Genomic DNA, 13,418 nt, shown 5'->3' with positions numbered 1-13,418 from the left:
TTCTTACTCAGTTGAGTCTTGCTCAGAAATCAGGACTTGATGAGAAAACATGTATTGGAAACTAAAGTGCCCTTTCAATGATTACGTAAGAGAACAAACTGCACTGTGTTATGCAAGCCCCTATCATTTCATCCAGAAGCAAATTATTTATTTATTTAAACAACCAAGATACCTACCAGCAATGAGATACCCAGTGCTGTCTTGGCATCAGGAAATCAAGGTCATTTGATTCATATCCAGTACCAGTTCCTTACCCAGAGATGACCACTCTCCTTCCAAACCTACTTCCATAAATTTATGCATATATTTATATAAAACCTAGAAATTTGGTTCACTGAGTAAGTTTCACCGAAAATGCTTTTGCCCCATAAATATTATTCTGGAAATTGCTTTTTTTTTCACTCAACAATATATTTGGCACTTTTTTCTATGATAATACATAAAGATTGACCTCACACTGTTGTTTACTGCCACATGATACTCTGAAAAACACTGTGTCTCAAACTTTTTTGTGAGTTGAGATCATCTAACAATCATGTTAACATGCAGGTTCTGATTCGGCAGGTCTAGGGTAAGCCCTGACAGTCTGCATTTCTGAAAAATCCCCTCGTCAACAAAACACACTCTGAGGAACAGAGGTGTAGAGTATGGGTGAACTTGTGTGTTAGAACTGACTTGGACCAGCTCATAAGAACTGACTCTCAAATTGCCAGGAGTTTTGTGATCCTATCATTAAACACAGTGATTATTTAAAAATTAATTCATGTAAACTTACATGTAAATAAATTATATTACAGAGATAATAAATACTCAAAAATCATCGTTTTCCTAATTATTTTACTATACATCTATGCTCCTGAGGTTATTTATGTCTACTATACAGTTGGTAGAAATCTACACAATGATGTAGTTTTCCTCATCTCTTCCCATCTCCATGGTCAGTTCACGTTGGCAGCCCAAAATTGGCCACAGGGAGTGTTCACATCACAGAAACTAGGTAGAAAGGCATACATCACCCCAAGCCTTTTCCAACACTTGCTATTACCAATCTTTTTCATTTTTGCTAATCTGACAAGGCAAAAATGGTATCTCATTTTTAATTTGCATTCCCTGGTTACAGTGAGATTGGGTTATGTATATGCTTATTCTTAGGAATTTAATAGTACTTTTTATTCTTGTAAATAAGCCCCTTCTCCTATTACATTTTCTAGTTGATTACCATACAGGACACTCCTTCTATCAGTTCTAACAGCTTATCAGTCTATTTTCTTGGAGGTTCTATTTAATCATATCATCTACGAACGGCGACAGCTTGTGCTTTTCTGTGTATGTAATTGTATGTTTTGTGGACCTAGGCTCTGACTGCAGGTCCACATTGACTACTGGTGATAATAGCTCATCAGTACCTTGCTTCTGATTTGAACAGGGACACTTCTGTATTTCCCCAGTAATGTCTGCTGTAGATTTCTGCAGGTAGCCTCCTTTATCCTTTATATTCCAGTTTCTTAAGAGGATTTTGGTTTTATTTTTATTAAGACTGGATGTTCAATTTATCAAATGTTTACTTTCACTAAGTTTTGCATTTTGGTGATATTTGAATTTCTCACATTAACCTGCATTATTTTTAAACTATCAAACAATGCATTTTAATTTTTTATTTTTATGTTTTTGTGATTTGAATTAAGTTTTATCTGCACTTACTTTTAATTGAAGTTTAGTTGATTTGCAATGTTGTCAACTTGTACTCTTTTTGTGATTAGGAGAACATTTTTAAGCCTCCCTCCCTTATATGTTGTACTCGTTTCAGCTCTTTTCACTGTCCTTGAATGTGTCCTTTCCCCAGTAGCCAGCCTCTGGCTCCTCAGAGAACAAGAATGTTCTCTCCATATCCCACTCAGCAGTGAAATTTTATACATAATGACATTTCAATAAATGGCTGGGAATGCCATGAATTAAACCATCACCTAGTGTGCATAGTCCTGAACACTCCATGGCAATGTCTACAACTTTGAAGTGAGGGCTACAGGATCTTTCCAACTACTCCCCAATCCTCCAGACATTCCTACCTCAGTACATAAACTTCAGGTTGCTCCATTGACCTGTAATCTCTGGAATGTTAATAACCCTGTTTTGAACCTAGAGGCCACCAAGAGTCTTGATCAGAATTGATGGCAAAGCAGGTACCTGGGTTTTTTAAATTGCTACTCACCACTCTTGACATAGGAATATTGGAACTGCCTCCAAGAACATATGGAGTTTGTTTTTTTTCCCTATCATTTTAAGAAGTGGAAAGAGTACAGATACCAGAGTCAAATCCCAGATGAATCCAAACAGCTGTGTGATCTCGGGCAAGTCATTCATTTCTCCATCCCTTAGGGACCTCCCATATTAACATAACGTTTACCAAGAAAAGGGCCCAGAAGAATTATATCCAATATTTTGTAATAACCTGTAATGGAAGAGAATCTGAAAAAGAACATATGTATATTTGAATTACTTGAAACTAACACAACATTGTAAATCAACTATACTTCAAACAAAGAAAAGAAAAGGGCCCAGAAAAGATCTGAGAGTGGGTGGTTCCAAGCCAGAAATCAAATTAACTGTGTCCAAACCCCACCTTTGCCACTTACTACTTTGGACAGGTTATTCTCTCTGTATTTCGATTTAGTCATGTATAAATGGGGACACTAAAGATACAAAGTTGACAGGGCAGGGATGAAGATTAAACGAGATAGCACGTTAAATTTTATCATAAAACTAAAACTCATGAACGCTCCATGAGCACTACCCATGTGGCTTTTATTATCACCAGGGTGCCTGTGGAGAGAGAGAGCACTTTGTACAGCACCCGTCGGACCAGGTGAGCTGGCCCGGTGTTTTTATGCGGACTTCCTAACCCCGGGTAGGGGTGGGGGCAGGCGGTTCCCCGCTGTTCTAGCACCTCCGGGTCGGCAGAGGGCGCCCGTCACCGCCGCGGAGGAGGGTGGGTCGAGCGGCGGGGGCGGTTCGGGTCGCGGGATTGGGGGCGGGCCGAGCGGACGCAGGCCCGCGCGAAAGGCTATGCAGGTCGGTGGTCACTCCTTGCCCAGCTCGAACTTCGATCTCAAACCCGGCTGGGCGCCCACGTGGGCCCAAGCTTAGCAGCGCGCTTGCTGACATGGGGGCTGCACCCGACCCTAAGAGAAACCGAAAGCCCGGCCCAAAGTGACCTTATCTTTCTAGGGTTAAGGGGTGGCTTGGGAGAGACCTGGGTGGGGTGTTCCCTAGAGAACTGGGCTTTGGTTCCGAGATGGGGTCGCACACGTGGTGCAGGCCCGCTCAGAGTTAGGGGCCGGCTTGCGAGCGCGGAGTTTGGGAACTGACTGGGATTTTCCGCTGGTGGGGCACTTGGGGGCGGGACTTAGGGGACAAGGCTGAAGCTCGGATTGGGGGGGCGGGCCGTCTTGGGACGAGCTGGGCGGGGAGCGGAGCAGGGGCTGTGATACTTTGCTTGGAGGACCCAAGTATTTTGCGGACGGGGGAACAGCCCGACATCTGCGTCTTTCGATGGGGAAAGGGGCAGAAGCAGAGGTCTGAGCCTTGGAGTGGTCACTTCGGGGCGATTGGCGGGGGGAGTCCCCAGAACCTAGATGATAGGTTAGGGGCCCTAGACTTCATAGGATCTAAGCGCCTCCACCCCTAGGTGGCCATGAGCGGCAGGGCCCGCAAAGAGGCTGTGCAGGCCGCGGCCCGAGAACTCCTCAAGTTCGTGAACCGGAGTCCCTCTCCTTTCCACGGTAAGTGACCAGGGCAGCATAGGAGGGTGGGGGTCCGTGTGCCTCCTACCGGTTTCCGTCGTCGCTATGAGAGGGCTCTTTACCTACAGCCGTGGCCGAGTGCCGCAGCCGCCTCCTCCAGGCTGGCTTCCGTGAACTCAAGGAGACGGAGAGCTGGGATATCAAGCCCGAGAGCAAGGTACTGGGGTGGGGTGGGGGCAGAGAGGCAGGGACCTAGGCTGGGTCTCGAAGTCCTGTGTGCCAGCTGGCTAGCTAATCCAACTCAAAACCCCCACCCCAGTATTTCCTGACCAGGAACTCCTCCACCATCATCGCTTTTGCTGTGGGAGGCCAGTATGTTCCTGGTAATGGTTTCAGCCTCATTGGGGCCCACACAGACAGCCCCTGCCTCCGGGTAAGGAACTGGGGCCTTGCTGGGGAGGGAAGGGATCAAGGGCAGTGCAGAGAAGACTTGTTGCCCCCTTCCTCCACACTTGGGGCCTTTCTATGTCACTTAGCTTGTAAACGGTCTGTCTCATCTCCAAGTCATGTCATGTGGCCTTCCCTTCTCATTCTCCACCTTCCCACTCAGGTGAAACGGCGGTCCCGCCGCAGCCAGGTGGGCTTCCAGCAGGTTGGTGTGGAGACTTATGGTGGTGGCATCTGGAGCACCTGGTTTGACCGTGACCTAACTTTGGCTGGACGTGTCATTGTCAAGGTGGGAACTGGGCTTGGACCTGGGAGGCTCTCAGCTTCAGCTGCCTAAAGATTGACTGCCACCTTTCTTCAGAGAACCTATGGAGAGCCCCTTGGGGAAGGGGGGTGGAGGCAATCTGAGTCAGAGGATCACCTTGGATAGTCTGGGTGAAGTGGGGGCTTTAACCAACTGTGATTGGGAGGCACCCATGGCTGACCTCGCCTGTTTGGCCACAGTGCCCTACCTCAGGCCGGCTGGAGCAGCGGCTGGTGCACGTGGACCGGCCCATTCTTCGCATCCCACACCTCGCAATCCATCTGCAGCGAAATGTCAACGAGAACTTTGGACCCAACATGGAGATGCACTTGTGAGACTGGGGCGAGGGCTAAGGTGACTGAGAGGGATAGGGTGTGGCACCAGGTGATGGAAGGGGCCCTGCTGGACCTGGGAGACCACTACCTAGCAGTGGCCATCATCAGGTTTTACTCTTGGGACCCAGTTGACATCCGAAGGCTCTCACAGCTCTGCCAGGCAGAGAATTCTCAAGCTGAGAATTGAAGGACCAGGGCAATTCCCCATCAGGGGATGCCTGAGCTCAAGGGTGTCCTGCCCTGCTGTGTCCTCCAGCCCTCCCAACACACTCTTTTCCCTGTCTTCCCACAGAGTCCCCATTCTGGCCACAGCAGTCCAGGAGGAGCTGGAGAAGGGGACTCCTGAGCCAGGCCCTCTCAATTCTGCAGTAAGAGTCCCCTGCTCATGGGGAGGGGTAAGCCGTGAGGAAGGGACTGGTCCCCGGAGAGAGGGAAGGGCAGACCCTCCTTCTAGCATCCTTCTGCCCTGCAGGATGACCGGCACCACTCAGTCCTCATGTCCCTTCTCTGCGCCCATCTGGGGCTGAGCCCCGAGGACATCTTGGAGATGGAGTTGTGTCTTGCAGACACTCAGCCTGCGGTGAGGAATGGCCTGCAGGAACTTGTGGATGGGGACCTCTGGGATCCCTGCCTGCCCCAGCATGTCCCCTGAAGTGCTCATTGCTTCTTCCAGTCCCCCAATTACTCTCAGCTCTCATCCCTGTTTTCGCAGTAGACACCACCCCACTCTGCTTCCAGGGCCATGATTCTCAAAAAGGGCGGGTTTCCCACTCCAGACCTGCCTACTCAGACTACCTGGGGTGGGGCCTGGGAATCAACCTTAACACGTATTTCCTAGGAGTTTCTATTACAAATGGTCCCTGTCAACTTTTACCTATGCTGGCTCCAAACCTCGAGGGCAAGAAGCCTGGATGTGGCCCCTCCTTTTTCTGGAGCTGGTCCTCGTGTCTCTCCCAGTTGCCACCAGTAGATTGCTAAGTTTTTGGATGTTTGGCCTTGTTTAAATGTGTGCTAAGCTTGTCTCTCACCTGGTCTCCTCTGTTTATTTCCCTAGCTCTTCTTCTTTTCTTGTCTAGCCCCTCCCTTTTCCTGTCCCACAGGAACTGGTCGGGAACTACAGGCCCCCACTCTCCCGTCCCTCAGCTCCAGCCTGGCCCCTTCTCCATTCACTGCTCAGCCCTGCACAGTGGGCCCTAGTGCTCTTGGCCAGAGTCAGGGAGAGGTTACACAAGGAACCAGGAGACTTGCTCAAGCTCAGGCCCTTGGGAGCAGGGACAAGAGGGTGAGTCCGGGAGAGGAGTTGAAGGTCAGGCTGTCCTGTCTTTCTAGGTCCTGGGTGGCGCCTATGAGGAGTTCATCTTTGCCCCTCGGCTGGACAATCTGCACAGCTGCTTCTGTGCCTTGCAGGTGAGGAGCCGGGGTACCCACAGGAGCACACACCACCAGGAGAGGTGAAGCATTAGGGTGGGGGGCCGCCTCCAGCCCTATGGGTCATGAGAAGGCTACCGACTGCCCCCGCCATCTGCTGTTGCGGGTTAGACCATGCGGTGGGGCCTAAATGCTGCAGCCTCAGCACCGCTCATCTTGGCCCCATCCTTGCACTGCCCTAGATCCAGGAGCTGAGCTGGGGGAAGGCTTAAGAGGTGGTTTAGGGCGTCACAGTGTCTGTCCTAACCTTGCTCCTGCTGCTTCTCCTTTAAGTTAACCTCTGCTTCAAAGGAAAGGCCCCAGTATCCGATAAGGCAGAGTCATCTACCTCCATCTCCCCTACCCACACCAACCCCTGGCTTAAGCCCACCCCACCATCTTTGTGCCTTGGGATCTCAGTGGGGTGGTCTCTCTTCTTAGTTACCTTGCTATTCCCCACCACCTTTCTACCCTGGTCACTTTGCTCTCTTTCTCACCTCTTGCCCCCGTGCCTCCCTCTGCCCTTTCCATGCTCTCCTTTGCTCCCTATCCTGTTCTCTTGGAGACAAATTTTGGGCTGTAATTGAGACCAGAGCCACACCTGGGACCCAAATCCACTTGTGCAGCCAGCCAGCCAGTCATATCATCTTGATGGAGTCACGGTCACCTCTTTGGACCTCAGTCTCTTCACCAAGGCCAATGAGTTGACGTGATCTGTGTGATCCTTTTGACTTCCCTGGATTCTCATCCCTCTCCCAACCCCCACTGTCTTCCACATCTTCCTGCCTTTTGCGTGGGAAGGTGTGTGGGGGACAAGAACACTCAGAGGGGTGTTTCTCCCATCCCACTGAAAAGGTCCCGCACATGCTCTCCCACCAGGCCGCACCCTGAGAGATGCAGGCCAGTGATAGCCCAGGCTGCTTCACTCCAGCCATGACGATGGGAGGCGGGTGGGCAAGTGTGAACCTCTGAGGTGTTCGTGGGCTGAGCTACGGAGGAAGAAGGGGGTAAGATGATGCTCTTGTTCCCTCCTCAAACCAGGCCTTGATCGATTCCTGTGCATCCCCTGCCTCCCTGGCTGTGGATCCCCACGTGCGCATGATTGCCCTCTACGACAACGAAGAGGTACGTGGAGGGTTCTGGGAGGGTCCATTCTGGGGAGTCTTCTGTAGCCTGCCATGCCCGGCACCCCCTGGGAGCCAGGGCTATTCTGGTGGCTCCAAAGACATGAGAGATACTGCGTGAGCTTCCTTAGTGCTTGGTGTCCCCTCTGGCTCAGCCTACTCTTAGCATGACCACACCTCCCAAGTCCCTCTGGGTGCCACGTGGTAAGCTCCTCGAGGACAGGGACTCAGCCCTTGCACTCTTATACCCCCAGGGCTCAGCACAGGGTGGGTCCTTACTATGCATGCTTGTGCTCAGGAGCAGGCTTAGATGCTGTGACAGAGCTTGAACAGCTGCGCAGGTCAGAGTCAGCAGTACAGGACGGGCCTCTACCACCCCGAACACATGGCTTCCATCTCATGACCCAGGATAGCTGTTCAGCTCCTGCCACCATGTCTATACTAAGTTAGGATGGAAGAAAAGGGCAAAGGGGGAGTGTCCTCCCATCCTTTTAAAGGCATGACCCAGAGGTGGCATTCGTCACTGCCTGCATTCCATGGAACTTAGCATGGCCACGTTTAAAGCAAAGGAGGCTAGGTAGGTCATCTCTAGCTAGGCGGTCGTGTGCTTAGCTACAGCTCAGGTGTTCTGTTATAGAAGGGATTTTGGATAGTTAGCAGTCTGTGTCACATGCATAAAGAAAGATTGACCAGTGAGTTGGGTCACCTATGCTGAGCCCTAGATGTGAGGGTCAGGGGAGAAGGAAGGAGACCAGTATGGGAAGAAAAGTGGTATTTCTGCCCCAGAGATGGCTGAGGATTAGTTTGGCTCCAACTCACCATCAGGTTTTTGGTGGCACAGGGTTGGGGAAGTTGCTGATAACCTTGCATTCCCCACCCACGGGCTCAGTGGGGTACTAGGTCACTCTGGGCATTGGGCCCCTCTGCCTGGCCTCCAGCTCAGGTCCTGAGCTCAGAGCCTTAGGGCCAGGTCTCTGCTGTCACCAGGTGGGGTCGGAGAGTGCCCAGGGGGCACAGTCCCTGCTGACGGAGCTGGTGCTGCGGAGGATCTCAGCCTCACCCCAGCACCTGACAGCCTTTGAAGAAGCCATACCCAAGTCCTACATGATCAGCGCAGACATGGCCCATGCTGTGCACCCCAACTACCTGTAAGTCTCCTGGGCCAGGCAGCAGTCCTCACGCAGCTGGAGACCCGAGTGTAACCTGCCTTCAGGCTCATCCTGCACCTTGGCCTCTCCCCTTTCCTCCTCATTATGTCAAGAGGTTCACTAGGGACGTCCTTTTGACTGTTCCAAGGCCTACTTGGTCAAAGTCATGTAATTGCTTAACCCATATGAATAGGCTCTATTTACAAATTTATTTCCATCTATTGCTAGAGGCTGCCTGGAACACTGTGTTTAGCATGACTCTGAGGTCCTGCTGGGCTGGGTGGGAGAGAATGCTGTGTTCCATTGGTGATGTCTGCCATGGGAGAGATGGTGGCTGTTGACCTGCCCAGTTCCTGTTTGCCATCCCCAGCCCTTCTCTGTCTCTTACAGAGACAAGCATGAGGAGAACCACCGGCCCTTATTCCACAAGGTGAGGTGCTCCTGTTTTTCCTTAGGGACTTAGAGGCATGGCTGGCTCCGGGCCCCATCTCGTTCCCTCTGGGCCTGTCATGCATCTCTGCCTCACTGTCACCTCCTGGTTTCCCTCTCCCCAGGGCCCTGTGATCAAAGTGAACAGCAAGCAACGCTACGCCTCAAATGCGGTTTCAGAGGCCCTGATCCGAGAGGTGGCCAAAAATGTCGGGGTGCCCCTGCAGGTGAGGGCAGGCCCTGCCTGGGGGAAGGGGTGATGGAGGGAGGGAGTTGGGGGGCACAAGCAGATGGTCCCCCGGTGAGGACAGTCTTTAGTGGTAGTCAATCTTCAGTGGAAGGTGGTCCCAGGAGAGTGAGGAGAAATGGGGTTTGGACATAGGCAGAGATGGGATCAGTGCTGGTTTTGCCATGGTGCTGCTCCTGTGTCCTCGGACTCGTCTCCTAACTTCTCTGAGTCTCAGTTTCCACACCTGTAAATGGCGCTTATAATGACGTCTATTCTGCTAGATTTCTGTGAGGATTAAAGGTCCAGTGTGCTACTGGCACATAGTGGGTTAGTCCTGCCTTTTTCCCACCCAGCACCCCCAGCTCCCCTGTGGGGTTTCTATAATGGAAGTTCAGGACTGGGAAGCCTGGAGCTCCAGATTCTCATTGTCACTCTTGCCTTGGCAATGGCCCATCTCGGGGGTGGGGTGCAGATAGAGATATGTAATATATAATACACATATCAGGATAATACTTACATCAGGGACTGGAGCCCAGGAGGTCCAATGACAAACATAGCAGGCAGGTCCTGGTGAGTCAGGACTAGAACCCTTGGCATCTTGGCTCTCAGCTTAGGGCTCTCTCTGCTGCACAGCCCCACCTTGCCCCTCGTAGAGCTGAGTTGTTCCACAGTCAGGAAGGCCTCCCTGAGGAGGTGACTCTTGAACTGAGACCTAACTACTGAGAACAAGGTGATTATGATTGAGTCTGGGGTACAGCATCCGGCCAGAGGGAACCAGGGCAAAGGTCCTGAGAGGGACAGGAGTGAGCTTGGTCTACTAGGAGGAGACAGAGCCAGAGTGGAAGAGCCAGGGTGGGAACAGGAGGAGGAGGGGGAGAAGCCTGCCTGGGCCAGTCTTGCAGGGCCTCCCAGGCCAGGGAAGGGTGTTTGGAGTTTCTTATAAAGCTGTGGGAAGACATTAGCGGATTTTTCTTTAATAACCTATGGCAGAAGCACAGGCCACGTGTACTTCAGAAAATACAAGTAGAAATGAGAAAATGAGACATTCATCCCCAGAGATTGGTGTATATTCTTCCAGATTTTTTTCCCATGTATATACTTAACACATTTTTAAAAAATGAAATCATTTTGGATATATCTTTTGCTTCCTTTTTTTCACTCAATATTCTCCACCTTTCTGTTTCAGTAAATTTTTGCTTCAATAAATTTGTATCTCATTTAATGCACAGGTTATTTTTAATTCTCCCCAGTTATCCCCAAAATATTCTTTACAGTTGTTTGTCCCACCTCAGTATCCAGTTCAGGAGCACGCATTATATCTAGTTGCTCTGTTGCTTAAATGTCTTTTAGTCTAGCACAGCCCCTCCCCTTTTTTTCTTTTTTTAAAAACAACATTGACTTGTTGAAGAACCCAGGCTGATCAGTCCATCGCTTTCTGGATTTGTCTGGTTGCTTCCTCGTGGTGTCTTTGAGCTTGTGTCTCTAGCCCCTGTATTTCCTGTAATCTAGAATTCCTCTCTAAAGGCTTGATGGATTCAAGTTAAACATTTTTGGCCAGAAGACATCATGAGTAGTGTGTCCTTCATATTGCATCATACACATATTATCTGGGGAATTCACCCTTAGTGATAAGATTGATCACTAGATTGGGGTGGGGAGACCTCCATCCCTCCACCACAGGGAGGTTTTCCTCTTTTAACTGGACAGTAATCTATACAAGTGATAAGTTCCCCCATCAAACAGCTGGGTCTGGTTTTAACACCAGTTGATAATCCTTGCCTAAATCGATAATTTCATTAGAATTTACTGAAAAGTGTCCCCACCCATTCTTTTATTCATTTTATGTATATTAGCTGTCATTCTTCTGTGAAGTGGAACTTTCCCCCTTCCAGTAGGACTAGTTGGTTATTGTGAAGTATGGTTCCTGCTGGAAAGACAAGACAAATTCTTTCCCTTTAATAACCAACTTTCAAGGTGAGATGTTTTAATATCTGCCCCACATGCTGACAAATAAGAGGGTTTTGGGCTTTTTTCCTTTTCCTTCTTTCAGTATCATACAGAGTCATAGCTTTTTGTTAGTTCAATTTTGTTGATTCAATGTGGAGCTGGTCCACTATAATCATTTTATCTTGGGCTCGAATTTTCATGACTTTGACCAGTGGGGGCCCTTTGGACATAACTTCTGTGTTCTTTGTCATGACTCTGAAGGGCTTTCTTGCTTTTGGGCGCAACAAGAAATTGCAGGCTCTTGTTGTTCATTTCTCTCCCCCAACTTGGGAGCTTTTGATAAATAATGATTTTAGAGGCTATGGTCTGGCACCATGAGTGTTCATTGTTATTGGAGGGGAAATGCTTTGGGGCCATTTCTACGGACATGGCTAGGAAAAAAATACATATTTTAAAATCATGAATTAATGCCATGATTCTCATTTTTCAAAAAAGAAGTTATTAGTTTATCTGGCTTTGTAATTCTCTTTTCCTTTACACAGAAAGTCTTGATGTCTAGTATCATATTATGATTTTTCTTATTTACTTTTTTTTTTTACCAGGATATAAAGAAATTGTTTTAAATTGCCAGTAGCAATATTTTTAAAATGAGTGATTTTTCTTTGTGTGTGTGTGTGTGTGTGGAGGAGTGCATTTTATGGAACACGGCAACATAAAGGATACATACATTTTTTAAAAATCTACCTGCCTACTATTTGGGGAATAGATTATTTGTGGGAGGCAAGATGTTGGTACCTGGAACTAAAGAGGTGGTAGTGCAAATGGAGGGAATGGACCAGTTCAGAATGTACTGTCCTTTGGGCCTGCCCTTTCGTGTTGGCTTTGTGATTTTATGCTGGTCACATCCACTCTCCGAGGAGGTTGAAATGGACCATCTACCAGGCCCCTTTCAGCCCTGCAGTTCTAAGGTGACTTCCTCCTGGGCCTCAATGAGCACACATCACATGTTACTCATGAACCTCTCTTCCTCTCCCCCAGGATCTCATGGTCCGGAATGACTCCCCTTGTGGGACCACCATTGGACCTATCTTGGCTTCTCGGCTGGGGCTGCGGGTACTGGATTTAGGCAGCCCTCAACTGGCCATGCACTCCATCCGGGAGACAGCCTGCACCACAGGAGTGCTCCAGACCCTCACCCTCTTCAAGGTGACTCCCACCCCACCCATCACCATGGCAGCTGGGCTTCTTCCTCCTCTAGTGCCTGGATTGGTTGCTGGGGCAACATCACCATCACTAAGTGACTGGCCTATGTCATGGGGCTGGCTGTCTTGGTGCTATCATGTAGGAAAAGAAGTGTCCCCATTCTTCTCAAGGTTCAGGGGCCCTGGTCAGCCCCCAGAGGATAATGAAAGGTCAGAGAGGGGATCAGGGTTGGGAAGACTTGGGCAGTTGTCAAGTGTAGGTGAAGCAACTATGCCTTGCTCTCTTGCTGGGGCCTAATTTGGTGGGTGGCGAGTGGTGGGGCACCCCCTTCTGGTCTCCACTAATTCCATATCCCCTGTTGCCTTCTTTTTTAGGGCTTCTTTGAGCTGTTCCCCTCTCTGAGCCATAACCTCTTAGTGGATTGAGGCCTCTTGGAAAGACTTCTCTTGCACTCGAGAAGGGGACATTCTCAGCTGAGCTGAAGCTGGATTATTAAAGTGAATTTTTCACTCAAACTCATTCTGTGGTGCTTATTTAGAGGTTGGAGAGGTGGGAGTTCAACCTGGCTTAAACTTCTGGAACCAGAACAGATGGGGAGGTTAGGGTACAGGTAGAGAAGGCTACAGCTTCTGGGAGTTGATGGAGGCCTGATTTCAAATCTCTTTTTTTTCTTCTTTAAGCTCCTGCCGGATGCAGACAGAAGGTGGGTGGGTTCACAACGAGAGGGTTACTTCTCCCATCCCCAGGCCTTCCATTCCTAGAGTAGTCCAGGAGCCCAGCTCGGCCCTCTGAGGCCTGGGTGCTCAGCATTAGCGCCCCCTTAGCTGCCCTGGGCAGCCCAGACTTTCCCTCCCTCCCCTAATCCCTCCCTGCCTGTCCCAGGCACTGCAAAGAGGAGGACACAGTCTGGACTTCAGCCTCACCCTTCATCATCCCCTTCACTTAGCAGCCGCTCGTGTTACTTGATTGTTAATATATTACCAAGAAAAGATTATCACTGAAAAAATCAAAATAGGAAAAGTCAAAGTCTGCTCATAAACTCTTCTATCAAAACAGTTGTGCTAATTGGTGTCTTTCCAATTACTTGGTTACCAATATAAAAATT

The 13,418-nt window shown here is 49.4% G+C and overlaps 1 protein-coding gene across 3 annotated transcripts in view; it reads left to right on the top strand.

Annotated features, from left to right (window-relative positions):
• DNPEP (aspartyl aminopeptidase) overlaps positions 1 to 12,828 on the top strand; it is a 29,914-nt gene extending 17,086 nt beyond the window's left edge. Inside the window, exons 2-16 of one of the 3 annotated variants that reach the window (XM_032480317.1) lie at positions 2,816 to 2,863; positions 3,686 to 3,779; positions 3,869 to 3,957; positions 4,060 to 4,173; positions 4,351 to 4,476; positions 4,692 to 4,822; positions 5,119 to 5,194; positions 5,299 to 5,406; positions 6,156 to 6,233; positions 7,275 to 7,358; positions 8,345 to 8,505; positions 8,896 to 8,935; positions 9,060 to 9,161; positions 12,149 to 12,316; positions 12,688 to 12,828. In XM_032480317.1, coding sequence (XP_032336208.1) covers positions 2,816 to 2,863; positions 3,686 to 3,779; positions 3,869 to 3,957; positions 4,060 to 4,173; positions 4,351 to 4,476; positions 4,692 to 4,822; positions 5,119 to 5,194; positions 5,299 to 5,406; positions 6,156 to 6,233; positions 7,275 to 7,358; positions 8,345 to 8,505; positions 8,896 to 8,935; positions 9,060 to 9,161; positions 12,149 to 12,316; positions 12,688 to 12,738 — 1,470 coding nt within the window. In that variant the 3' untranslated portion in view covers positions 12,739 to 12,828. Of the gene's footprint in view, positions 1 to 2,815; positions 2,864 to 2,976; positions 3,070 to 3,462; positions 3,574 to 3,685; positions 3,780 to 3,868; positions 3,958 to 4,059; positions 4,174 to 4,350; positions 4,477 to 4,691; positions 4,823 to 5,118; positions 5,195 to 5,298; positions 5,407 to 6,155; positions 6,234 to 7,274; positions 7,359 to 8,344; positions 8,506 to 8,895; positions 8,936 to 9,059; positions 9,162 to 12,148; positions 12,317 to 12,687 lie in introns of those variants that run through there. The other 2 variants (XM_032480319.1, XM_032480318.1) reach the window with 2 other exon arrangements.
• Positions 12,829 to 13,418: the final 590 nt, after the last annotated feature.

Source organism: Camelus ferus, chromosome 5, assembly GCF_009834535.1.
Source record: "Camelus ferus isolate YT-003-E chromosome 5, BCGSAC_Cfer_1.0, whole genome shotgun sequence".
Lineage (NCBI taxonomy): Eukaryota > Metazoa > Chordata > Mammalia > Artiodactyla > Camelidae > Camelus > Camelus ferus.
This window is presented reverse-complemented; position numbering and strand designations above follow the sequence as displayed.